We start from the raw sequence: 25,263 nt of genomic DNA on the forward strand, positions 1-25,263 counted from the left end.
GAAGACAGGGAAGTGTGGTTGAGATCTCAGAGCCTGGGGGTGCGATGTCTGCAGCTGTGAGACCACAGTGTGTAGGAGCTCTGCAGCATCGGCCGAGGGGGGGCGCACAAAGCGACATGCGTGTCCGTTGTGAGTTCGTTCAGGAATGGACCAAAATCCTCCAAACAAAAACTGAATGACAGTACTAATCATGCAGGGCGACCAAACTTTTGCTTTCCTTTTTTCTTTTTAAATAGTAGAAGAAGCAAGTAATATTCCTGAGATATGACAGTGACAGAAACTTTGACCGAGGGTACCCAGACTTTGTTCATGCCACTTTTAGACTTTTTCTCTCTAGAAGAGTTATTTTGGAAACAGATGGTCACTTTGACAGCTGAGCTCTTCAGATTAAATGTAACTAGAATAAAATCAATATAAGCTCAGGAGGCAGAGCGAGTTATCCGCTAATCAGAAGGTCAATAGTTTGATCCCCGGCTCCTCCAGTCTGCATGTTGAGGTGTCTTGGGTAAGACCCTGAACCCCAGATGTGTGTGAGTGTTGCTTCGAGTGATCGGCCCACTAGAAGAGCACGACATATAAATGCAGTCCATTTACCTTTACTTATAGAAAACTATGTAGCTTATTCATTAGCAGATATTGTTCATCGTAATTTCCAAAACTGATGCAGCCGACTTTGGCGTAGTGGTTTCTGGAGGCAGTGGGTCCACGCTTGAGCTCTCTGACATTCCAGCTGTTCATATTTCCTGTTTTCAGGGGAAATCACTGCTGCTGGAGCTAATCAGCTTCACATTCAGGAGCGCCATGTCTTTTGGCCAAGTCCGTGCTCTTTGTGGTCAAATAAAATTCCTTACATTTGGAAAGTAGAGAATCTCTGCAGCCAACACTCCCTGTCTGTCTGTAGAGCCCCGCCACACACTCTCTCTGTCTGTCTGTCTCACTGCTTTTTGTCTCTTCCTTCCCTCTCTTGGCATCTAGTCTGTCTGGGCAGGAACTTGTTGACTCAGCTTTGATCCCTCTCTCAGACGTTCACTCTCTCTCACACACACACACACACACTCATTCACAGGCCATTGACTTTACATAACTGAAGTTCATTTATGCTGTAAGTGATTAACTCATCGAGCACAATCTTGTGACCAGCACAGTGCCTTTAATTCTAACCTCTCTGCACTCTGAGTTTTATGTCAGAATTAAAAAAACAATAGAAATGTTTTTTTTTTTATGGCTGTGATTAAAAATACTTTGAACACCTTATCGTCTCTTCAGGTTGTAAAAATCCACACACAGTAAAATGGAGAACCCAGCAGCTGCTGTACCTGTCACTGATCTCTGTTGTTGTTTCATATTCCTTTAGTCCTCGCCTGCTTTTTATTTTGAGGGCAGATTCAAGAATTACTTTTAGGGAAACAATTTTGGAACTTGGACTTTCAGTTTCTGTTCGGGTCCTGCTCCCCAAAAACCTGCAGCGTCACCTCTGACTCAGTTTGGGCTCACAGCGCACATTTTAAGCACCCACTTTTTGATCGACTGGTCATGACATAGGTGCTGACCCACCGACCAGTGAAAGGATACCTTTCGTTTTTTACAACCTGGACCTTATTTGTAGCATTAAATACGCCCATTTAGACACCCAGACAACTTTGGTGGCATTTGGATGTGTTTTGAAGAAATTAGCCCCAGAGGAGCGGCGCGTATATCTGTATAATGCGAGTAATTGGGGCACCCGTGCGTAGCCTCTATATAACGCATAATCTGCGGCGAAACTCGTTCATATTCCAATATTTTGTTATGATATGCTGGTGCTATTCCCCTCTGAGCCTGTGGTGGCATGTTATCAACATCCAGTGTCTCTAGACAACTACCTCTGACGTGATGACGTCATTACCGAACGCTGCGCATTGCGAGCAGCCAGCCACAACACGACTGACTCTGCGGCGGTTGGCTACGAATACGCAATAACGAACCATAGCTGTGCCAAACTACAGCTAAACTAGCCGACCGCCGGCTCAGAGGGGAATAGCACCAGCATATCATCACAAAATATTGGAATATGAAAGAGTTTCGCCGCAGATTATGCGTTTATAGAGGCTACGCACGGGTGCCCCGAGTACTCGCATTACACGGATATACGCGCCGCTCCTCTGGGGCTAATTTCTTCAAAACACATCCAAATGCCACCAAAGTTGTCTGGGTGTCTAAATGGTCGTATTTAATGCTACAAATAAGGTCCAGGTTGTAAAAAACGAAAGTTATCCTTTAAGTCCATCGACAATTGCATTAATGTTTTTTATGTTTCTAAAAAGGTGGAGTAACTTGGGCCAGTTCTTTGGACAGAGACCAAGCAGCAAAAACAAAGGCTGTGGATCCACAGACAATAATGTCTGTCAGTTTACAGTTTGATGTACAATTCGGCGAATCACAGCACAGTCTCTGTCAAGACTACAGTTAGCCACAGCATGAAGATACTACTAGAACGGCATTAAAACAGGCTCACCACAGTTTCAGCAGCCGTGTTGGAAATCAGAGTGCGGAACTGCTCAAACTGGAAGAAAAGCCGACTGCCGGAAATCCAACCGATCATCTAACAAGCAGATTGATTGTTTTGATCATAAATTGAACATTTTGAACCCACTCAAACTTAAGGCCAGTTTTTGAACCTGGTTCCTGGACAAGGTTGAAGGATTGTGGCATTGTAACCTGCCACATGTACAGGGTTGTAATCCCTGAACGGGGGAAGCGCTCATGCAGGCATTCTGCATCAGTTCATGCTTATTTTGGAATCGGCCTCTCAGTATTGGAACAGAAACATTAGTCAAAGTGTAAGAAAGTGATGAAGAAATAGTTTCAGAGATGACCTGGCTGTGTTGCAGCTCTTTGGCAAGGATTCACAAAAAGACAAATGAATGCCTAAAGTTCATTTCATTGTTAGCAATATTTCTTGTTATGAGCCAGGGAACAGTCCAGACTCTTTTAGCGCTGCGTTCAGGTTTCATATTGCGTTGATAGAACAGATAACGGTTGATTCACAGGTTATGACATAACCCAGTTGCCTAATGTCAAAAGATCGTTATGACTGTAGCTCACTGGATCTAAGTCAAAGGTGAATGGAATCTGTACTCTGTATTGTTTTGTTGCCACTGGCCCCTGGAAGTTAAAGGAGGTGCAGACAACACCTTTTTCCAGTTTTATTCAAAGAAAACTCTGACAGGCTGCAGTTTTAGTCAAGTGATGTCATTTTGTGTCTTCATTGTGAATGAAGTGTCTCTTTGTCTGTAGCCCAGTGACACATTTCTCCTGCTCTGCCTGTCACCTGAACGCTCCTTTCCTTTGACCACATTCCATACTGTGATTGTTGTAAACATTGCCCTCTACTTCCCTACATGACCTCTGACCTCCAGACTGACTTGGAGCTTATGATAGAACTTAGAGTTCTTAGTTTGCTCATTCTTGAATGTAGAGGTCTTTTGGCTTTGGAAATCTTAACTAAAATCTTTCACTTTGACCACAGCTGTTGTTGCTGTGGACTTTAATGGTGCTGTACCAGCGCTATCTGGACATGAGTTAGAGGCTTGGATCTCCAGGAGCCATCTCTTTATGAATAGTGGCTTTCTTCAAAGCCATGCTGCCTTCATGCAGTTTAACAAGTTCCACTAGGCCCAATTCTCATGTAAAGACACAGCCATATTATCAGCTTGAAGCCTGAATGATCCTTTTGTGTCTCTTGAGCAATCCCAACACTGATAAATGTAAACTACTGCGCTGGGATTTATCCAGCGTTCTTGTAAATGTGTGTAGAACTCATTCACTGTGAGCTCAGGTAGAACCAGGGATTAATTCTGTATCTGAAATCATCATGTTTGTGATGAAGTGGGAATAATGACAGTGACGCTAATGTAACATGAGGAGGGATTCATTCATGTAGCATTTGGAGCTGAGACAATACGTCGATCAATCAGTGAATCAGTCAACAAAATCTAAATTTCTTTGCTCAGTCTCTTCCAGCGTAAGGATTTGTTGCTTTTCTCTGTTATGTCACTATAAATGGAATCAGCTTTGCTTTTGCACTGCTGCTCGGACAAAACAAGCAGCTTGAAGATATAACTTCAAAATTCTGCCACTATTTTCTGACATTTTATATTTTATACCAGACAGTTGAGCAGAAAGTGTGTCCACATCCGAGTCCCCCCAGCATGTGGTTAGGTTTTGGAAGGCGCACCAGCTACGACATTGCTTTCATTTACGCCGACACGTTAGCAAATAAACAGCTTTAAATCACTCAGTAGGACTGCAGCAGACAAGGGTGTCCCATCCCACTGACTTTGAAGCTGTACAATGTTTTCCTTTATGAATAAAATGAATGAAGCAATGAATTTCTATTGTGTGAATGGTCACCTTTCCACTTTGAGCTGCAGTGAACTGTATTTTAAGTCTCTGTTGCTAACTTTAGCTTAGCTTTCAAGATACATTTAACTATTGATATTCCTTATACTAGAAAGATAGTGGTGGTGACTGTACAATAATTACATGCATGTAATCAGGCATAGATTAATGACAGTTTTGACAATTCAGTTGCAGAGGCTTGCTGATCTTATGACCCCTCTGTTATCGCTCTAAGAATGCAGGAGAAGCTTTACAAGGCTCTCTTAGTTGTTATATAATAGACAAAGAAGAATAAAAATAAATGTTTTTGCTCTTTTCTCATGGCAGTTGTGACCATTATTATTTACAGGTGTTCCTTTGGCAGGCCAGCGTGGCAAGTTGAAGTTTTTTTTGTCTTTATTGAACATTATGGACATGAAATGGATGTTCTTGTGCGATTCAAGATTTCAGTGTTGAGAGATGGGTCCCTGGTTTGTCCAGTGCCACAGTAGCTCACAAGCTTTTCACACACATTTCTGTATCAGTGGGTGGGCAGGTGCACTGAGCTCAACACTGACACCTGACCTCAACATCCTTCACATACATATAAATATATCCTTAAATTCTGTCAGCATCCTGTTGCTTTTGAAAGGTTATTATATTACAGGTGACACTTCCATTACAGTCACTTGAACCTATTGAAATAGCTGACTTCATTAAGAAGTCATCCATTCAGTGTTCAGAAATAGATATACAGTTCATCACATGAACGATCAGTGTTAATACATGAGCATGAGTGACAGAAATGGGTAAGCATATATAGTGCACCCAAAGGTCCTGTGTAGTTGTGACTAGGAAGCTGTAAGTTTGGAAATGAGATGTTGTGTAATCACTTTAAGGGTCATTACAATCATGGAGGTGTTGATCAGACAGGCTGGGAGAAGTGGCAGGAAACAAGTTTTCCTTAAATGGGAATGTCTGTCACCATGTTTTAATATATTACATTAGAAGAGTAAAAAGCGTTTTCTGAAGATTTGCAAATTGCAATCGAAAGAATTATTAAAATGATTAAGATTATTAAGAGATGAAAGGAGCTGAAATGCCAGTTTATGTGCAGCGTAAGCCATGAAAGCAGTTCAAGTGTCAGTTGTTGAGTATGCACTTAAGAGTTGATCCGTGAACAAACCAGATTTCAGATTCAGTTAAAGATGAAATGCTAAAGATGGCTGAAGTGTCAGTTCGGCTTGTAAGCAATGGAATGTAATTTTAAATATTTCAGTTTGTATTTGGGGAGTAAAAATTCATTTAAGTGTCAGTTTACATGGAGAGGCTGAAAGCAGTTGAAATGTCATTTAGAGAGTGAGACATGAAAGCAATTGAAATGATTTGAAAATGATTCAAGCAATTATGTTTCAGTTAAAGTCGTGCTCTACACATCAGTGCATCTGAAAGTGAGGACAGAATTAAACTTCACTGAGACGAAGCCTCTCTTCATTCACACCTGGAAGCTGCCCAGTACAACCAGTCTCACCTGCTGGCCACTGAGCAGTTCCACTGGAGTGGTTGGGGTCATGGGCCTTGCTCAAGGGCACCTCAGTGGTGGTAATGAGGATGGGACAAGAGTTGTTTTTTTCACATTCCCCACCCAGATTTATCCTTCTGGGGGATTCAACGGGCAACCTTCCGGTCACAAGCTTGCTTCTCTAACCCTGTAGGCCACCACTGCCCCAGTTTGGAAAGAGATAACAAATTAACCACTTCCTGTTGCAAGAAGTCCAGAATGCACCCTAGCAGATGTGGTTATGTTACTGTACAGCTCCCAAAGTCTGTGATCTTTCCCATAGCACTCTAGCTCTGTGTATGTCAGTGCACACTTTACTGTATTTTTCTCTTGACCTGATGAATCGGGGGAACAGCAGTAGATCATGTCTGGTCGTCAGAGCCAGACACAAGTAGGGCAGACAGTCTTTGAGCTGTCACCAGGATGTTACTTGTTAACAAATTCCAAGAATTTCCTGGTTTTCAGCTCATTGTGTCCCATGGTTCCCTGTGCATTAGGAATATGGATCAGATCTGAGAGGATGATCTTGGTCTGAGCAGGACATGAAACAGCATGGAAGGTGTGTGTGTAATAGTAATCGACAGACTATTGTCCGCTGTGAAGTTGTTAGGTAGCAGAGATCTGAGACCCCCTGTGGGCCACTCAAGGACTAGAAGGGAAAGTGTGTTTCTTCCGGAGGAGGGGGTGTGTGTGCGGTGAGATGTGTGACCGGCACAAACCAAAGTGCCAGCCAGCATTAACCGCATTCCCCTTCCCTTGCCATGACGCACACACTGTTTGCATACAGAGCACATCCTCGGGTTTTCGGGTGATTTAGTTTCAGGCACCGGGTTGAACACCGAGTGTGTGATTCGTGTGTTTTTTCTGTGCGTACGTGCAGACTCTTATCTGTTTGTGTGTGAGAGAGAGAAACAGTATCCTTCTCCCAGCTCCTCCAGGACAGCAGATTCCATGGCTGTAATAGTGAGAATAATACTGAGAGGCGTCCAGCGATCGGGCTCTGATACTTAACTTTGACAGAGATGTTATCCAGGACATGGCTGGCATCAGCATCAGATAACCTGTGCCTGTTATTGGTAGAGTTTGGGATATAGAATGAATCCATTGGTTTATATCAGGTGAAGCATTATATTCAGGCCGCAGAAGGCTACATTTTCTGAAGACTGCTTAGACTGAAAATTGTATGAAAATGTTGGTTGTTTGAGTGTGACCTGTTGTATGCAGTCGTGTTTTAAGTTGAGCCACTGATAGCAGATGAAACATCAATTGTAGTGAAGCGCTGAAAGGGTTGGAAGTGCCTCTTAAAGTGTAAGAGCTGAAAGCGGTTTAAATTTTGTTTTTCGTGTTTAAGCCACGAGACCAGTTGAATCATCAGTTTCTTTGTAATCACTGAAAATAGCTAAACCATTGAGCAGTTGAAGAGTAAGAACTGGAATCAACTGAACTGTCAGTGGATGTTTAAGCAATGAAAGCAGTTGAAGTCGCAGTAGATGCATATGCACTAAAAGCATTTTAACTGTCAGTCGAAGTCTTTGCGATGCAAGCAGTTGAAAAGCGTCAGCAGAACTGTGAACAATGACAGCAACTGACATTTCAGCTGAAGTGCCAGACACAGTGAAGTGTGTGTACTGTAAATAGTTGAAGTGTCAGTTGGTGTATAAGCACTGACAGCAGTTGTCGGTTGATGTGTAGAGGCTGAAAGCAGTTGAACTGTCAGCTGAAGTTGACTTGAAATTGATAGAAGCATTAAAATTTCAATTTAAAATATAATGAGACTTCATTATGAGTACTTCAAAGTGAGCACACCAACAAAGCCTGAGTAAAATCCAGTAAAAGTACTGCGTTCTCTTTAATGTTTTCACTGGTTTGACAGCAAAGCCGGGCAAATAAGGCCACCGGTCAGCGAGTCAGTCAATCCACTCATGACTGAGACGCTGTCCCTGAAGTCTTGAAAGACTTGGTTTACATGTGTGAACATTTAAATCCCCCTCACCTAAAATTAGAAGCACAGAGAGCCAGTACTTTCTTTGCAGCATCATCAAGAAGGAAATTACCTTTAGCATTTAACTCTTTTAGCTGCACAAAGAAATAAGTTCAACCAACAAAGCTGGTCACTATCTTTTCACAGAGTGGCTGGACATCTCAGCTGCAATGATCAATATTGTCAATATTCACAACTATTTCACCGTCTAGTAAGTCGACATTTTGAAAGCAGTGTCACGGGTAGCGATGAACCTTCAGAGAATTATCAGCTCCCCCTCGGCCTTGCAGAGTTTTATAGTGAGTTTCAGCTCATTGTTTAGCTGTCCAGCCCGCAGCTTTACTGTTTTGGCTCGCTGTCACTGCTCACATAGCGTTGTTTCTGTGCCACAGCAGGCAGCTGTTCTCGGGGAAAAGCTATAAAATTCCACTGCACACTAGCTGCCCAGCACCAAACAGCGGACACACACAGTTAGCAGCCAGCTGCTGAACATCTGGAGCTTTCAGCAGCTACACAGCCTGATATTTTGCTCAGGGTTGGTAGTGATCAAAATCAAAACTTAATAAGAGTGAATATGCGTGTTAATTGAACCTCAGAGTGTTTTACTTAATGTAAAAGAGCATTCGATGACGGGTTTCTTGCAGATGTAATATCGCAGCATGTCCCTGTTGAAGAGGCATATGCTCTCAGTGGAGGATGTAAAAGATCCCTGATGAATGAGAAAAATTAAAATAATTGGGGATATCATGCTACTTTTCTGAGCGCATCATAACACCCACTTTTCATAAATAAATCTGAATTTGTTGACTATCCTTTTAGGACGAGGACTAAACTATGTGTTTTGCAAAATAACACAAATTTCTTCAACTCATACAAGCAGCCACTAATACAAAAGCAGGAGCCCGCTCACGTTAGGCTAAACTCTGAAAGCACCACGGGTAACAAACTGGGGTTTATGTGCTGAGCTAATCTCGAACAGGCATCATAAAAAAACTTTTATTGTGTGATTTCAAACTGTAGCGTAACAACAAACACTGTCAGTCTTGCTCTTCCTCTGTCCTCAGTCTGGCCTTGGTTTACTATTGTTGTCCTGAAATATGTCTCCAGCACTCCCCTGTCCATATGTTGCCCAAAGCTTTACGGTAACGTTACACATGCACGTGCCTTCCTCTGTCACAGATTCAGCGACTTCATCCCAGAGAAGCTGCCCTCTGTCAAATTTGCTGCAGTAGAGCAAGTTCACTTGCTTCCATCGGTGAACATTTACAGCAGCAGCACCACCAGCGACTCTGTCCTCATCAGCTAGTGGAGCCAGACTTAGGCCTGTTGCAGCCTCTTCCTCCTCCTAAAAAGCCTCTTAAAAAGTCCCACTATAACCCTATTTTGGAAACAATAGAGATAAGGTTGAAAATCTGTCCCTTGTCCCTTTAAGGACACAAATTGCTTTGGCTTGAACACCAGAGGCCAGTGGGTTTGGGAGAGAGGGAGAACAAAAAGCCAAAAAGCACATAGAATGTAGGTATATCAGTTCTAAACTTCAAAACCCCCATTAGATCTCTTTGACCTTTCAAGTTAGATAAGATCACCAAAGGAACCAGGAATCAGGAAATTTCTCATAGCCCAGAACTGTGGGTGATGGATTGGGGAAGTGATGTTCTCCTGATAGTGGGTGAACTTCCTCGTGCGGTCGGCTGTGAGCCTGGAACAGTCTGTCCTGTGGGGGGATTTGCTGCATATCAGGGTTGTTTCTTCTGCTTCTTGTGCCTCACCGAGTTGCTGCTTGCATGTGGCGCGACTGTGTTGTCTGTATTCCTGCAGCTGCGGTGTTTGAGCTTCTCCCATGACTGCTCAGCTGAACCCCCCTAAGCGCTCTCTCAGTCATAATCCTGTCAGGCATTCTGGTGCTGGAGCAGGAAAATATCTTTGTTGCAGGAAAAAAAAAATATGTGCAGCTTAATTAATGAGTGTTTGAACTCTGCAGGCTTGTTGTTGTTGCCTGGAGGTGAAGGCCTGTACAGGGCGTATGGTCAAAGCAGCACCTCTTACAGAATGCTGACATGACACTCTGGCTATATGAGGAAGCACATTGACCTCCATAGTTTATTTTCAGTGGAGCTGCAGACATTCCTTACATTGGAATGTGACCTCTCCTTTATATGATTTCAGAGTTTTCCACCACATAGTGTGAGGACAATGAACATCATCATTATTACAGGTCCAGTAAGTGTAATTCAATCTCGTGCTTGTTTGATAATGTTTTATCACAACCTAAAGTAAAGTGCTTTGCAAACCAAAAGCAGACTTTACCAAAGAGCATTTTTGAACGAGGTGCCAGAGGCTAATATGATGATTTTCCAGAAACCTAAGAATACAGCTCTGTTGTAGCAAGTACACTGTCCTGTTGTCATGTGCTCTGTTCAAGAGCTTGTACGATGCTCTAAACAGATTATGCATTATAATGAAAATGTTTATATATGTATTTCAAAAACATTTAATGTAGATTTTCTATTTGAAATATAAATCCTACTCAAACAGCAAGACCAAATGTTTTCCCATTCTCAGGTTTGAGTAACCATAGTGACACAATAACACAAACAACTGAAAAATGTAATGCAATCTGATCTGATGGTAGGTGTTAATATGGAACAGAATGATCTCAGCAAACCAAAAACACCTGTTTGGAACATTCCACAGGTAAACAGGTTGATTGGTAACAGGTGATTGTATCGTGATTATTGAAAACAACATGTATAAAGAACATTACATGGGCTTAGGAACACACTTTGTCTCTGGATTTACATATGCAACACTCTACAGTCTGTCATGTAAAGCAAAAACCTTGTATCAGCATCATCCAGACACACACTTCTCTGAGCCCAGGCTCATCTGAGGTGGACTGATACAAAGGCACCATTAATGCTGTAAGGGACATGCAGGTTTTGGAGTAACATATGCCATCCAGACGATGTCTTTTTCAGGGCCAAGACACATCCTGCATTCTGTGCTAGAACAATGTGGCTTCATCGTAAAAGAGTGCAGGTGTCCTGCCTGCAGTCCAGACCCGTCTCCTCAGCTTGATAGTTGAAAATCTTGTCTTTGTACTGTATTTGATTGAATATAGATTCCATTCTTGTTTTATATATGTTTTACACAGCAGCCAAACTTTTTTGGAATGGGGGATGTAGGGCTGACCACCTGTTGATTGTTGTCTTGATTGATTTTATTTCCGGTCTCTGTCTGTCTGAAAATCTTTTTTTTGATTTGTTTCTTTCAGAACGAGCTAAGCATGGCGGCACACACCACATCATAGAAGTCCAGTGCTGACAGTCTGGAAAGAGAGAACAGGAAGGCGAAGCAGGAGAGAGAGGGGACACTGTTTACCATCAGAGCAGATGGGTGAGACAGAGGACGAACGTATGGCGCAGGCCAGCGTTCTCTTTGAGAACTTCGTCCAGGCATCCACCTGCAAAGGGACTCTGCAGGCCTTCAGCATACTCTGCAGGCAGCTGGAGCTGGATCCTCTAGACTACAGCAACTTCTACAGCTCACTGAAGGCTGCAGTCAGCACCTGGAAGGTCAAGGCCCTGTGGACCAAACTGGACAAAAGGGCACAGCACAAGGTTTACAGCCAGAATAAAGCCTGCCAGGGCACCAGGGTGAGTATATTAGCACTCTAGTGCTGGTTTTCTATGATGGGAGGGTAATCATACTGCCTTAGCCACAAACAAACTCAGTCATTTGAGCTGTGCTGGGGCAGCATGACTGGGTAAGATAAAAAGCACGGTTCATTTTGATGGTGTTGGAGGTTTGCATGTGATCACACAGTGAAATTCATCTGCGTGTCTTCATGAAATATGTAGTTATTGAAAAAAGAAAGAGACTGGCGTTATTGAAGGGGGAAGCAAGCTCTCTGAGCTGGCGATGGTTAGTTGGTCAGTTGGTGAGCTAGTTATTTTGTTTACTACCAGTACAATAAGTTATTCCAATTTATATTCTAAATTATTGTTATATTCTAAAGACTTGTTTGCACCAGTGGCTCCTGTCTCCTCCTTTGTGGAGCTGTTTATACTTTGACAGAGGAGGGTTAAATGAATGTGGATGGTTCATCACAGCTATGATAGCTTCCTCCATATTGTACTCTCTGGTTCTCTGTTCCCTCGTAGGTCAGCACTCTCAAGACGGTTTGCTATTGGTCAACAGTGCAAATTTGAACTTCACCCGCCATGTATGAATCCACTGATTGCGGCTGTTTGACTGTCATGTGCAGCTCTTCACATAACCAGATAACTCATTTTGCTCTATTCCATTTAAAAATGATCCACTGACCACTGTTTTTCTTTGGCTGCTTCAAAATAAAAGCCTCCCACTGGCAGAAGAAGCTTTTAATATGAACCAGCAGGATTGGCAACTTAACACAGCTACTTCAGCTGTAGAAGAGCTTTTAGCGAACAGTCTTAGTGTTGGAAAAGCAATGTGATGTAATGTACCATCATGGAGTGTGTCAATCAGAAAGGAGATGATCAGTTGTGGTATTCATCGCGGTTCATTGTTTATTTACAACAGCATATAGGCTGACTTTTGACATTGTCCTTTGTTTTTTCTCCCCTCTTTTCTGTGCTCTGTTGAGTGGAACATGTGTGCCTTTTTAAAGGAATTACAAGGAATTATGGTTTATTTGTTCTAATACCCAATTAGGACCTTTGCCAGTGTGGATTTGTTAGGAAAATAGATTATGCAAGTGGATAATTCTGTAATTATATGCAAATATTTAATTAGACCAAAATAATCCTAAATTGGAGATGTTGAACTAACTGGAATTAGAACATATAATTTAAGTAAATTCAGGTTCAGTTTCTGGATCAAGTAATGTAAGCTATTTATAGGTAAAACACTATGAATGTATGCACTTTATGTTACACTGAGGGCTTAAGAGTATGGGGCTCCAAATTTGTATTTCATGTGAGAGGTATCTCGGAATTGTTGTTTTAGGTCATGTGCTGATCTGTCTTATTGTCTCACCATATATGTCTCAGTAGCAGCACGTTTGTAGAAATGACTTCATATCTGAAGGAAAAGATAAGACATCCGGAGGGGGAAGAGGCCAGAGACTCACAGAGGGGAGATTAGCAGAGATGGGATGGGCTAAGGGTTGTCCAAAAATAACAGCTGAATTATTATCCCAGACATTTTTTGGGGAGAAACTGCTATTTGGAGAGAGATGGTGGCCCTGTGGCTGGGTGTGCACTCTGTGTTCTGGATCAGGATGGCCAAGGTTCACCAAAACACAACTAACGAAACAGAACTTCTTTTAAAAGAAAAACTGAATCGTGCTGTCGAGCTGAGAAGTGCCGAGTCAGGTGCCAATTATCTGTGGGTTTGTCACCAAGAGCAACACGTTTCACATTACACATAGTCATTTGATGCATTGTTAAAAATACAGATTAGTGCAGCTTTAGAAATAATCTTTAGGATCATTACAAGGAATGTAACAGTGTGTATTCAATTTTTCCAATTTGATACTCCCTTAATTGGAACATTAGAAGAGCACAGATTAGGTCTGAGCTTTTCTCTGAAGTAATGCAAGCAAATAAAGAAACACACGCACACACACTCACCTGTGCACTTCCTCTACTCAGAGGGCTGCATTACAGTATAAGAATACTCAAAACGTATTTGAACATCACCCCCACACCCATCCTCATTGTGCCTTCTTCCTCTTTAACACCATTCAGTGTTTGATTATTGGCGGCGGTCCTTGTGGTCTGCGGACAGCCATTGAGCTGGCCCTGCTGGGCTGTAAGGTGGTGGTGATCGAGAAAAGAGACACTTTCTCCAGGAACAACGTGCTCCACCTGTGGCCCTTCACCATACATGACCTGAGGGGACTCGGAGCCAAGAAGTTCTACGGCAAGTTCTGCGCCGGCTCCATCGACCATATCAGTGAGTAGACCTGTGCCGCCCTCATTTTGGTGCTTTGTTAATAAGTCTATTATGAAGTGAGAGAAAAATGGGGAAGCTGACTGACGCTTTTAAACCTCTTCCTTTTTCCTCATAGTGCTCTGGGAAGGAAAGGAAAATAGTGTCAGAAACAACTTCCTCAACTTTGGGGTCAGGACCCTTTTTAAAAGTCATCGAACATGCCGACAGAGTCATAAATTCTGTTACTTGGACAGTTTTTTATTTATTGTAATAGGAAATGAAGAGCATGGGAATATACTGTACATAGTTTCTATATAATCCAATCCTCATGGAACCATAATCACGATCAGAGATAACAGATTATTTTATATTTCATTCACGTTACAGTTTGATAACTCGCTTACATTTTTAAGAACAGTTGTGGACCTACAAGCCAGTAGACTGAGAAAAACCCTGTCTAAGAATTTTGCAGTAAATAAGGCCTATTGTGTGTGTATGTGTGCACGTGTGTTAGTGTGTGTGTGAAATCACTACGATGCAGATAAATGTCACAAAAGTGCCTTTCATTCCCGCCCTCTATATTTAACGGTGGTGGTATTTGCTGGCTGTGCGACTCTGTAACCTGTGAGAGGAGATTTTCCAACAGCCCAGTTCGCTGCAGTTTGTTTCTTCAGTCCCAATCTCCCTAGTGGGATGTTTCCGTTGGCGCGTCTTCCTCTCCAGCTTTAGCAGTGGTGCGCCATGTATTAATATCTCCCCTCAAAGTCGAGCCCTTCTGGGTGTACATCTCGTGGCCCTCGCTCGTTCTTGTCTGTGTCTTCCTCCCATAACTGCTGCTGAGGAAGCGGCTGTAAATACCAGCTGCTGAGCTACAGTACATACACGCTATAAACGGTGTGTCCCACTCTAGATGCACTGGGATGGGATGCACTGATCTCATACATTGGATTGAGGACGTGACAGAACTACATTAAATACAGCTTCTTAAAGTAAATTACTGCTTAGTACAGTCAGCCTTATCTTAAAATGCATATCTGCTGTGTATCTGTACAGGAAGCTCGAGCCTTACATTGTGTGCTTTTTGGATATACAACATGTGCATGTGTATATTTGTGTGTATCCACTCAAGGTATCCGCCAGCTCCAGCTGATGCTGCTGAAAGTGAGTCTGATTTTGGGTGTGGAGATCCACGTCAACGTGGAGTTCGCCAAACTCGTGGAGCCGCCAGCGGATCAGACTGACGACAGTGAGTCTGCGCTTGCGTTCTGTTATCTGTATGTTAAGGGGCATTGGTGGCAGCGACACACAGCGACTCTGCTGCATATCTCAGCTATATATGGAAAGCTTTCTGCTCACAAAATACATATGTGAAAGCAATCAGAAAGATTCCTAGAGAGGAAGCGTTTGCAGAGGTGGCATTTATAGCCGTCTGCGAGCGAAGATAACACAAGTCTATTGGTAGAGTCTTTGAGTTTGTTTCTCTTAGGGTCCCAAAATATGCCAAGTGTCCTGAATATGGCATACAGGGACTTTCTCACTTCCAGGGAACACAGCACAACCATTCGTCAACTCCGAGGACTGAGCAGCATACTGTGGCTGCTGTGTGGCAGTTGATAATTAGCCGCATAAATCTCATGTGGTCAGAAAAAACAACCAAGCCTCCCAATCCAGTCGAACTGAAGCTGGTTTGTTGTGGTCTTCCTCAGGTCCTGGGTGGCGAGCCGAGGTCCGGCCCTCCGGTCATCCTGTGTCCGACTTTGATTTCGATGTGGTGATTGGAGCTGACGGACGCAAAAACACATTAGACGGTGAGAAAGAAGGGAAATCTGACTGCTGTAGGGTAAACTATGGAGGTGGATGTGGTTTAAAACGAGTCCTGAGAAAGGGTTTGTTCCTGACCCACATTTGTAGCATAAATGTATGCTGCAGTCAAAGCAGTATTTGTTATTTTTACTGGAAAAGAGGTGAGGTTTTGCAAAGCTGCTTTCAGTCACTGGGTAAAGCATTTCCTGTTGACATAGTTTTAACTGGAAGCTTATTAGTGTGTATGGGGTCAGCGGTGTGTGTGTGTTTGTGTGTGTGTGTGTGTGTGCCTGTGCGTGTGTGCTGGTTTATGAACTGCTTGAGAGCTTTCTTAGCTTTCTGTCAAGGTGTAATTGATGTTATGTGTGTTTTGTGTTCATCTGTGTGTGTGTGTGTGTGTGTGGTATGTGCATTGTGCATGTTTGCAAACACATAAAGTAACTGATTAAAGAAATCGTAAACGTTCTCCTCCATAAATGGTCGACTCCAGATACCGGATATTTGCGTCTCCGTGCCTGCTGGGAAACTCCCTGGCGTGTAGCCCTACTGTAGCTAGCGGGGAGGGAAGCTACTCCTTAAATATTGTTCTTGATGTTTGAATCCAAGCTTGACTGTCTAACTGTATTTATATTACATCAATGAACTAGTTTTCACCAGAAGTGTCCCTCTGCATGGTTCATGTCTAAGGTTTTTTCATCCCATCTCGGCAGGTTTCAGTCGCAAAGAGTTTCGCGGGAAGTTGGCCATCGCCATCACAGCTAACTTTGTCAACAGGAACACCACAGCCGAGGCCAAAGTGGAGGAGATCAGTGGCGTGGCCTTCATCTTTAACCAGAAGTTCTTTCTGGAGCTGAAGGATGAGACAGGTGAGTGAGGAAAAATGTGGCGCCAGCAGCCCCTACTCTAACACCTCCTTTTGTTAAGCTCTGTTTGAGTTGTGTACCATACACTGCTGTCTTTTTGCTTCTCCCACTTTAACTGCCTCTTCTTGCAGCACTTTAATCACCTTTTGTTAAGTGAAATTGCTCGTGTTTTCAGGAATTGACTTGGAGAACATCGTATACTACAAAGACAACACACACTACTTTGTCATGACTGCGAAGAAGCAGAGTCTACTGGACAAAGGGGTCATCATAAATGTGAGTTTCCTCACGCGCACACATGCATGTAAATACACCATTGTTGCTGTGATCCGTTGATGATGATGATGAAGACGATGCTGCTCACAGCTGGTTTTCCGGGTTTGGGTCAGTCAGACTTTAGTGGAACTGAGTCTTTGCAGTCACTTTTGAAAAGACCTGTTAGTAGGTCGTTGCTTTGCAGTTCAGTGATTTCATGTTGTAGGCTGTCAGATACATCAGCTGGTTCCTCATTTAACAGCAGAGTGAATATGTTCACTTCCTTTTGTTTACTGTTCTTGTCCTGAAGCCTCTCACAAACACCTGAAGGGGTTTTCACACTCAGCAGCAGGTTCAAATGTCATAACAGGCTTTTGTTCTTGCAGAGTAGGAAGATGCAGTGTTTCCTCTCTCCAGCTTTGATTTCACTTCCAATGATTTCACATTTGAAAGCAGAGAGCTGAGAAGCTGCTGGAGCTGGAGGTTCAGCTCTTAGAGGTTCTTGTTAATGTCCTCCATGAAGGTCAGATCACACAGACACTTGCTATCGCTGAGTTTCCACGACAGGTTTTCCTTCATCTCTGTGAATTATTCCAGACAAACTGACACTTCATCTGCTGCTACCAGCTCCACAGCAGCAACAAGGCTCCTTCTAAATGAGGTTTCAGCTTCTTAGCTCTTAGCTTGCCTTCATAACACTGTCTCTGTCAGAGTGTGGTCTGGAGAAAGTTGCTTGTTGGGCACCAAAACTCTGCTGAAGAGTGTTAACTAGCATATTTGTAGCTGTAATGACTTTTGAGATTAGTTTTTTTAATTCATCATTGCAGACCTGTCCCCACAAACTAACTTAGACACACTGGTTTGCCTTTTACTGCAACAAAATAATAATCATTTGTCAGTTTCTCTTTGAAAAGTTCAACACTCCACATGTAGCTCAGTTTTGTTGACATGATATCAGCCACTGAGTATGTGTTGCATTCAGGGACCACTCATCCACGTTTTAAGTGCTTTGCACTGTGTGGTATGAAACCACAGATGCATGTATAAGACAGTAAATAGTGTCGTTTTGGCTGTCATTCACATTATGTTTTTTTTTTATGAAAATTGTAGTACTTTTTGTTTGTACACACACACACACACACACACACACACACACACACACACACACACACAGGGATATGAAAAATAACAGCTCCTATAGCAATCAAAGTGTTTTTTGGATAGACAGAATCTGTGTGTTTGCCAGGCAGTGAGCAGCTAGCTTTGGCACTGAATAATGAGCCTCCATAGGGGATGATAATGAAATAGGGCTCTAATTAGATGCTGCTAGAGTTCTCTCACCTTTCTTCTATTTCCCTCACACACATTCACACACACACACACACACACACACACACACAGACATGAGTCAGAGCTTTTTTCTTACTGAGGGGCGCTGTCCTCTGCAGAGATTAGACAGTATAAATGAGGATATTATTGACACTGGCATTATGACATCGAGGCGCAGACTGGATCATATTAGGAGGACCGCCGTTAACCCTCCCACCCAGGGCCTGCTAGGACAATCATCTGAAAATACACACAAACACACACACACATGCAGGCATTGAAACCCTGCCTCGCTGTGCCCTCAGTGGTCTCCATCTCAGCTTACATCGTTCATTAGTGCAGAGTGATAGCTCAGTACGTCAGCTGTGTGACAGCCTCACCACTCATAATAGCTCACTGATTCAACAAAATGACTAACTTGGTTTTGTTGCTCTTGCGGTGAAACACACACGTCTAAATGTATTTTTCATTTCATTTCATGAGTAATGTGAATCTTGTTTGTGATTCCGTGCCCGTCTTGCTGCTTTCTCAGACTCTCCATGCTGGTTCTTAGGAAATGTTTTTTGGATAAAAACCTGGGCTAATGATGCATCTCAGTTGGGTAACAAGTCAAAACAACATGGCAGTTATTTCTTGAGTGACTCAAAGGGAAATGGCTTCATTCATGTTGAGACTGATCACTCACTACTCATTCAAGCCTACGAAAAGCCTGAAGTTGACACGATGATCCGCTGATCATCTGCAAACTCGATTTTGAAAGTTGTCCCACTAAATATTGTTGTTTGGCTGAATGCCAGAATGTCTGAGAACTGAGTGAATAAATGCTATTTTGAAATCAAAAGGTGATCATTATCTGTGGGTTGTCATTCAATGCAAGCAACCCCTTTCATGTTACACTTAGTCATTTGATCCATCATTTATATGAAAACATTGATATATGCTGCTTTAGATTTAAATTTGTTTAACATCAGTGATTTTTGACATAAACTTTCCTCCTGTCATCGCAATACAGGACTACATAGAAACGGAGCGACTGCTGAGCCCTGACAATGTCAACCAGGAAGCACTGCTGTCCTACGCCCGCGAGGCAGCTGACTTCGGCACAAACTACCAGCTGCCGTCCCTGGACTACGCCATCAACCACTACGGACTGCCGGATGTAGCCATGTTTGACTTCACCAGCATGTACGCCTCAGAGAACGCCGCCTTGATCAGGGAGAAGCATGGACATCAGCTCGTGGTCGCACTGGTGGGAGATAGTCTGCTTGAGGTACGAGGTGGCAGTGAAAGTGGGTGTTTGGTGTGGTCCTGACCACCACCCTGACAAAAGTTCAGCTTGTTTGTGTTCATGCTGATGTTCTGTTTTCTGTTTGCAGCCCTTCTGGCCAATGGGTACAGGCTGTGCTCGGGGTTTTCTGGCAGCCTTCGACACTACTTGGATGGTGAGGGGCTGGGCACGGGGCAGGAGCCCTCTGGAGATACTGGCTGAGAGGTGTGTGGGTTTATCTTCCACTTCCTGTTACTTTAGATAAGCCAGACAAACCTGTCTGTGCTCTGGAGTTTAATTTCTCTGGAGTTTATACAGATGAAAACAAGCATCAATGCAGACAGTCAAGGACAGTCAGTTTGTCTGTACAACACTTTGGTCTGAAGCAAGATAACGAGGCAATAACTTATTGGTATGTGCATACATTCCCCACTGGATGAAAGGTTTTTAGTGATGCCCTAACCATTCATTCTTATTCTACTGTGAGGTCAAACAACTTTTGCACAATAAATGTAATTGTCCATTGACCATGGTTGTCATGTTCCACAGAGGATGAACCGTATACATGATGATGATTTCATCTAGCTCCTCCATCACTTCTAATTTGTACACAATTTGTATAATGAGCAGCTTCCTGTGACATTTCTTTTAGATGAAGAAGAATGCTAATTTTTATTGTGACCTTTTCTCTGTCTCCAGTGTCAGACCAAACTTTGCACTTGTGCAATAGAAATGTGAAAATGTGAAAGGCAAATTGACCATCACATTCATGTTTCACTGAGGATGGACCTTTTTTATTTTTGGAAACCTGAGTTTTGTCAGACCATCAAATCTGAGAACTATTTTATAATCTAATGGGCAGATTGGTGTAAAATCTCTAAGCAAATTCCTGTCTTCCTAAACACTTTAAGTTCTGTAGATTCAATGTTACAGGCCTTTATTTCTATATCTTTAAATCTGTCTTTGGACAGATCAAGTGGCTGCAGTGCAGTTCTCAGATCTTTGAAGCTGCATTATCTTGAATCTGTAAGTTATATCTGTTCTGTTGTTCCTCAGGGAGAGTCTCTACAGGCTGCTGCCTCAGACCACCACAGAGAACATCAGTAAAAACTTTGAACAGTACACCATTGACCCTGCCACCCGCTACCCCAACCTCAACAGCAGCTGTGTACGCCCACACCAGGTCAGTCCAGCCCTTATATAATGAGAAGAAACTTTATTTGCATTGAGGTTACAAAATACTTTCTGAGGAAGACCGTTTAAACATGGGTCTTCTGCTACAAATGTGCAAATGTGATGCCACCCATCTACATCCCCAGCAGCCAGATACAGTTCATGTTACACCAGTTATCTTCATCAATCATAGATTGGCCAGTATTTGTCCACCTTCAGTTCTCTGCTAAGGCTCCCAGGAAATATGTGTGAACTGCAAATCCCCTAAATCCTACTGTTTGGGTTTGCAATGACTTAGTGTCCATGTGATTCTGATTACATATTTATATCTTCTCCTGCCAGGTGCGTCACCTGTTCATTGATGGCCAACAAGACACGAGTCATCTGGAAAGAGGAGGACCCACACGTAGATCAGTGAACTTGTCCAGAAGAGGTTAGTTGCCCTCCTCCAACACAAACTGATGATTTCAGCCTGATGGCTACACATTCAGTGTCATTGTGCATGAAAGCATAGAGAAAATAGTGGTTGATGAGAACAAAGCCCTCAGACAGTTAGTCAGTGAGTAGTTTTGCCAACTGCAACCAAAATGCAACCTGAAAGGACAGTCAATAGTCTGATTTTCTTTTTACATTATATTCATCCACTTCATGTTATTGATTAGTTAAAGAATTCTGTTGTGATTTATTATTATTATTATTATTATTATTATTATTATTATTATTATTATTATTATTATAAGGCCTGAAAATGAAAGTTTATAATATCACCCTTTTAAATCAATATGTAAATGCACACACTGTCACTCACACACACTCACACACACACACACACACACACACACACACACACACTGTCACACACACACACACACAGACATACTGTGTGTACACTGACATCAGCCTCTGAAAATTGTCTAACTATTGAGCGGAGTGTTGAACAGTTTTAAACCATGTTTAAAATCATTATAGGGGTTGTATGATGTATATTTGGGTTGATAATCGCAGTGTGTTCATGCTGCTGTGATAAAAAACAGACTACTGACGCATCAAATATCTTTCGACAAAGTAGTGACAGTAAGGATTACTGCCAACTACTCAGATGGGACTGTGTTCTGCTTTCAAAGCTCCCTGTCATGTTGTAATGTAATCTGATCATCCTATGAGTCACCACTAGGATTACCTGCATCCACAGCAACATTAGCGCTGCATGAAAGCTTTCCTGTATGCCTTTAAAGGTTAAAGAGCCATATTATGCTCATTTTCAGCTTTATACTTAAATTTTAGGTGTCGACTAGAAGGGTTTTAATGTTCAGAAACACTTTATTTATCTCATGCTGTCAATTGCTAAACACTGCTTCTCTCTCTGTTTGAAACCCTCTGTTTTATCTTAAGTCCTTCTGAAGGCCCCCCTCCTGATAGCCTCTGCTCTGAGTGGTCAGTTCACACAGGCCTAAGCAGGTTCCACTCACCTTGTTTCCTGTCAGATCTGACTGCTGCACTTCTATACTGAATATTACCACAATAACTGCTTTGAAAACAGAAACTTCACCACCGCACATGTTGGAGTATGAATCTTAGCAGAGGACAGTGCATATTAGCTTTTGGACCACTGACATTACAGCTTCATAATCGTCTTTGTATGGTCTGAGCGAGCCAGCTGCTGGGTGCAAATCAAAATTACACAAAGTTGCCAACCAAATGAATTCCTGTAGTTTGAGCATTTCTTTTTTACATGTAGCAGTAAGCAATATTTCTGACCAGTTACACACTTCAGTCTATAGGTTAATCTATTGGTTAATTTGTTCAGACACACAGCGTGATGAGCTCCACTCTGATAGCATCACCCTGTTGATGCACAGTATGATTGAGACCCATGATGCAAAGAGCTAATTTGGTACTTCAAGTACATTATACCATAGAGAGCTACTGTGACGAAGCACATTGAAAAACACTTTGAGAAGTAGAAGCTTTCCAGAAGAGTAACGTTAAAATGCACACACAGTTTCCCAGTTGTCGTGGGGACGTATCCATCACATTTCCATCTAAAATGCTGTTAATCCACAGTTTTATCCTCAGATGAAGGGAATAAATGAAGCCTTGTGTTGGTTCTTGCATTTTTTATTGGCTGCTTCTCATAAAATTATATAACACCTTACACACCTTTGTATAGCAACGGCAGACAGCGAGGTGGGTGGGATGGTCAACTATGTGGAGGATGATCATTGAGCTGGAGGTGGCGCTGTGTTACATAGGCATGTAGACAAGTAGCAGAAGATAAGGCTGGACTACTGACAAGGCGTTTCAGGCAGTTCAGGATCAGTGTTTTCTGTGGGAGAGAACAGCTCTCTTTGGTGTGGACTTTGGGCTTTGTTACTGGTCAGATGTAACCTATACCAAAAGGCTATTTAACACACTAAAGGAAAGGGAACAACCAAAAAGCATAATGTAGCCTCTTTAAATGAAAATGCTCAGCCTGTTTAGGCAATTTCACAAGTCAGAGTGAACTCCTGAATATGGCTTCCTGGAGACCAGAGGTTAGCATCATAGTGAAAGCTTCCTCAGCCCCTACTGAAGGGAAACTGTAGCCTTATCTCAGTCACAGGCCGACACGCCTCGTCACAGACAATACAGCTGGATAGCATTACACCCACATGAGGGTCAAACATGATGCCTGTCGCAGACGTGTGCTGACCTGCTCTACTCCGCAGTAACAGTATGAGGCTGATGCAGTTGTCCTCCTCTATGATGGAGGTTTCTCCCTGACAGGAACAAGTCACTGTTTGGTCACAAGTTAAAGCGGTACGAGTAGATTTTTTTTCACAGAACAAGCTGGAAACACAGCCATGACACGGTGTCACTTTACAGTTTTATGGCAAACGGCAGCTTATTATCTGTCCACCTGATGAATGATCGCTGTTTTTAGCTGTTTGACTTTCTACCACGGCTTGACAAATATACTTTTCTAAATAGAGTTCTCTTCAGCTGCTACTGTAAGTGCTCCAGCTAGTCATTAAAGGTCCATTCTGCAGGATTTTGTGGCATCTAGTGGTGAGGTTGACGACTGCAGCCACCTGAATACCCCTACCTCACCCTCCCCTACGGTGGCAGTGAAAAATGCGAAAGGCCCTTTGTGGAGCCCGTGTTTGGTTTGTCCGTTCTGGGCTACTGTAGAAACATAGCGGTGTAACACGGCGGTCTCCATGGAAGAAGACCCGCTCCCTCTGTAGATAGGACTCATTCTGAGGTAGAGTATTCCATTTTTGTGTGTCTGCTGTTTGGTGCCAGGTAGAATAGAGCTGCTTCCTGTTGCTAGAAAGGAATTTAATGAGAGTGGTGAAACAGAACCAAAACATTTAAGTTGCAGCTCATAAAAATAAAACATTATTTTTATGCGCTGCTTGTAGAGCTGAGGGGAACTGCAGAGTTGATGATAGTTAGCTGTTGCTTCATCAGTATGAGTGACCTCTTTTTGAATTTCACATTCACCCATTGTTGAATATTTCTTAGTGTAACTTTACATTTTTGACAGATCTAAACTGAATCCTGTGTTTGGTTTTCAAGGCCTAAAAGGTCAGTTAATTTCCACATACAGTTTATTCGGGGCACTTATGCAGCCTAATGCACGGTCCTCTGCTTAAGTCTGCCTTCCTGAAGGGTATAATATTCAGATTTTGTTGCTTTAGAAAGATGTTGATTCAACCTCATGTTCATTTTGAAGACTGCATTGTGTGGTGCTGTTGTTATTGCAATGCATTGAAAGGATTTTGGAAACCTGTCATGGTAGACTAATCATGAACACCCCCCAATATCCCACTGCAGACTACAGCAGCTTATTCTCTATGTAACAATTTATCTTTCAATAGAAAAGATATCAAGGTAAGCTTTCAGTAAGCCATCTCTTTCCCACTCCTTTTCACTGCACAGCCCTGAAGTATAGAAGAAATCCTGCCTTTTCCATTTTAAAGCACATCAGAGCGAGTGCTGCAGATCTTTAAAGTAGGCCAGTTTGTGCAGTGGCCTGAATGTCTTCTCCGTCTCTGTATTTGCTGCCAAATTTGCTCTGCTTTAGGCTTGGGAGGAGATTCAAGTCTTTCAAGTCACAAGGTTCAAGTGAATCAGAATCAGAATAACTTTTATTGCCAAGGAGGTTTCACACAGAGGGAATTTGCCTTGCTATTTTGGTGCATAACAATTAACACTGTAAGAGAAAATAAAGCAAGTCCTTTAAAGTCAAGAAAGGTAAAAATTTACCAAAAAATATGAAGCCCACAAATCACTGGTTTCAAATGGAGAGCTTTATTGTGTCGTGTGTATTGTGAGTGTATGTCAAATGGCAAACTCGCTGTACACGGCCTTGATCGGACTTTGCTGACGCCGATGATGCTTTGTTCCTCTCCTGCAGAGTCGGAGGTGCGTCCTGGCCAGCTGCTGTCCTGGTGTCAGAAGCAGACTCGTGGCTACAGAGCAGTTGACGTCACCAACCTCACATCTTCCTGGAGGAATGGCCTGGCCCTCTGCGCTCTCATACACCGCCAGAGGCCGGAGCTCATGTAATGACACACACAAAATGTGGAAATGCTGACAGCTATCCTGGTCTTGATGTTTGTTTGTTTTTTGGCTTGTGAAGAGTCATCTGTCCAGACTGGCCCTCTTTGAACTGAGCAGGATTAAAAATAACCTTTTTATTGAAGTTGTGTGCAAACAGTCAGCTCACAGCTCGGAAATACTGGTTATTGAGTTTGTTAAGGTTTTA

At 42.7% G+C, this 25,263-nt stretch overlaps 1 protein-coding gene and 1 non-coding gene across 3 annotated transcripts in view; one reads left to right on the forward strand and one right to left on the reverse strand.

Annotated features, from left to right (window-relative positions):
• The window catches only part of mical2b (microtubule associated monooxygenase, calponin and LIM domain containing 2b), a 59,894-nt gene that overhangs the window by 9,455 nt on the left and 25,176 nt on the right, over nucleotides 1-25,263 (forward strand). For both annotated transcript variants that reach the window (XM_041938225.1, XM_041938224.1), the window contains exons 2-12: nucleotides 11,176-11,557; nucleotides 13,634-13,841; nucleotides 14,950-15,066; nucleotides 15,527-15,628; nucleotides 16,334-16,489; nucleotides 16,662-16,762; nucleotides 19,083-19,340; nucleotides 19,447-19,562; nucleotides 20,394-20,520; nucleotides 20,853-20,943; nucleotides 24,913-25,060. In XM_041938225.1, the coding sequence (XP_041794159.1) occupies nucleotides 11,294-11,557; nucleotides 13,634-13,841; nucleotides 14,950-15,066; nucleotides 15,527-15,628; nucleotides 16,334-16,489; nucleotides 16,662-16,762; nucleotides 19,083-19,340; nucleotides 19,447-19,562; nucleotides 20,394-20,520; nucleotides 20,853-20,943; nucleotides 24,913-25,060 (1,688 nt within the window). In that variant the 5' untranslated portion in view covers nucleotides 11,176-11,293. The remainder of the gene's footprint in view (nucleotides 1-11,175; nucleotides 11,558-13,633; nucleotides 13,842-14,949; nucleotides 15,067-15,526; nucleotides 15,629-16,333; nucleotides 16,490-16,661; nucleotides 16,763-19,082; nucleotides 19,341-19,446; nucleotides 19,563-20,393; nucleotides 20,521-20,852; nucleotides 20,944-24,912; nucleotides 25,061-25,263) is intronic.
• LOC121608638 lies at nucleotides 12,169-12,299 on the reverse strand. Its single transcript, XR_006006969.1, has one exon. It is a non-coding gene; the product is annotated as a small nucleolar RNA SNORA5 (small nucleolar RNA).

This window comes from Chelmon rostratus, chromosome 6 (genome assembly GCF_017976325.1).
Source record: "Chelmon rostratus isolate fCheRos1 chromosome 6, fCheRos1.pri, whole genome shotgun sequence".
NCBI lineage: Eukaryota > Metazoa > Chordata > Actinopteri > Chaetodontiformes > Chaetodontidae > Chelmon > Chelmon rostratus.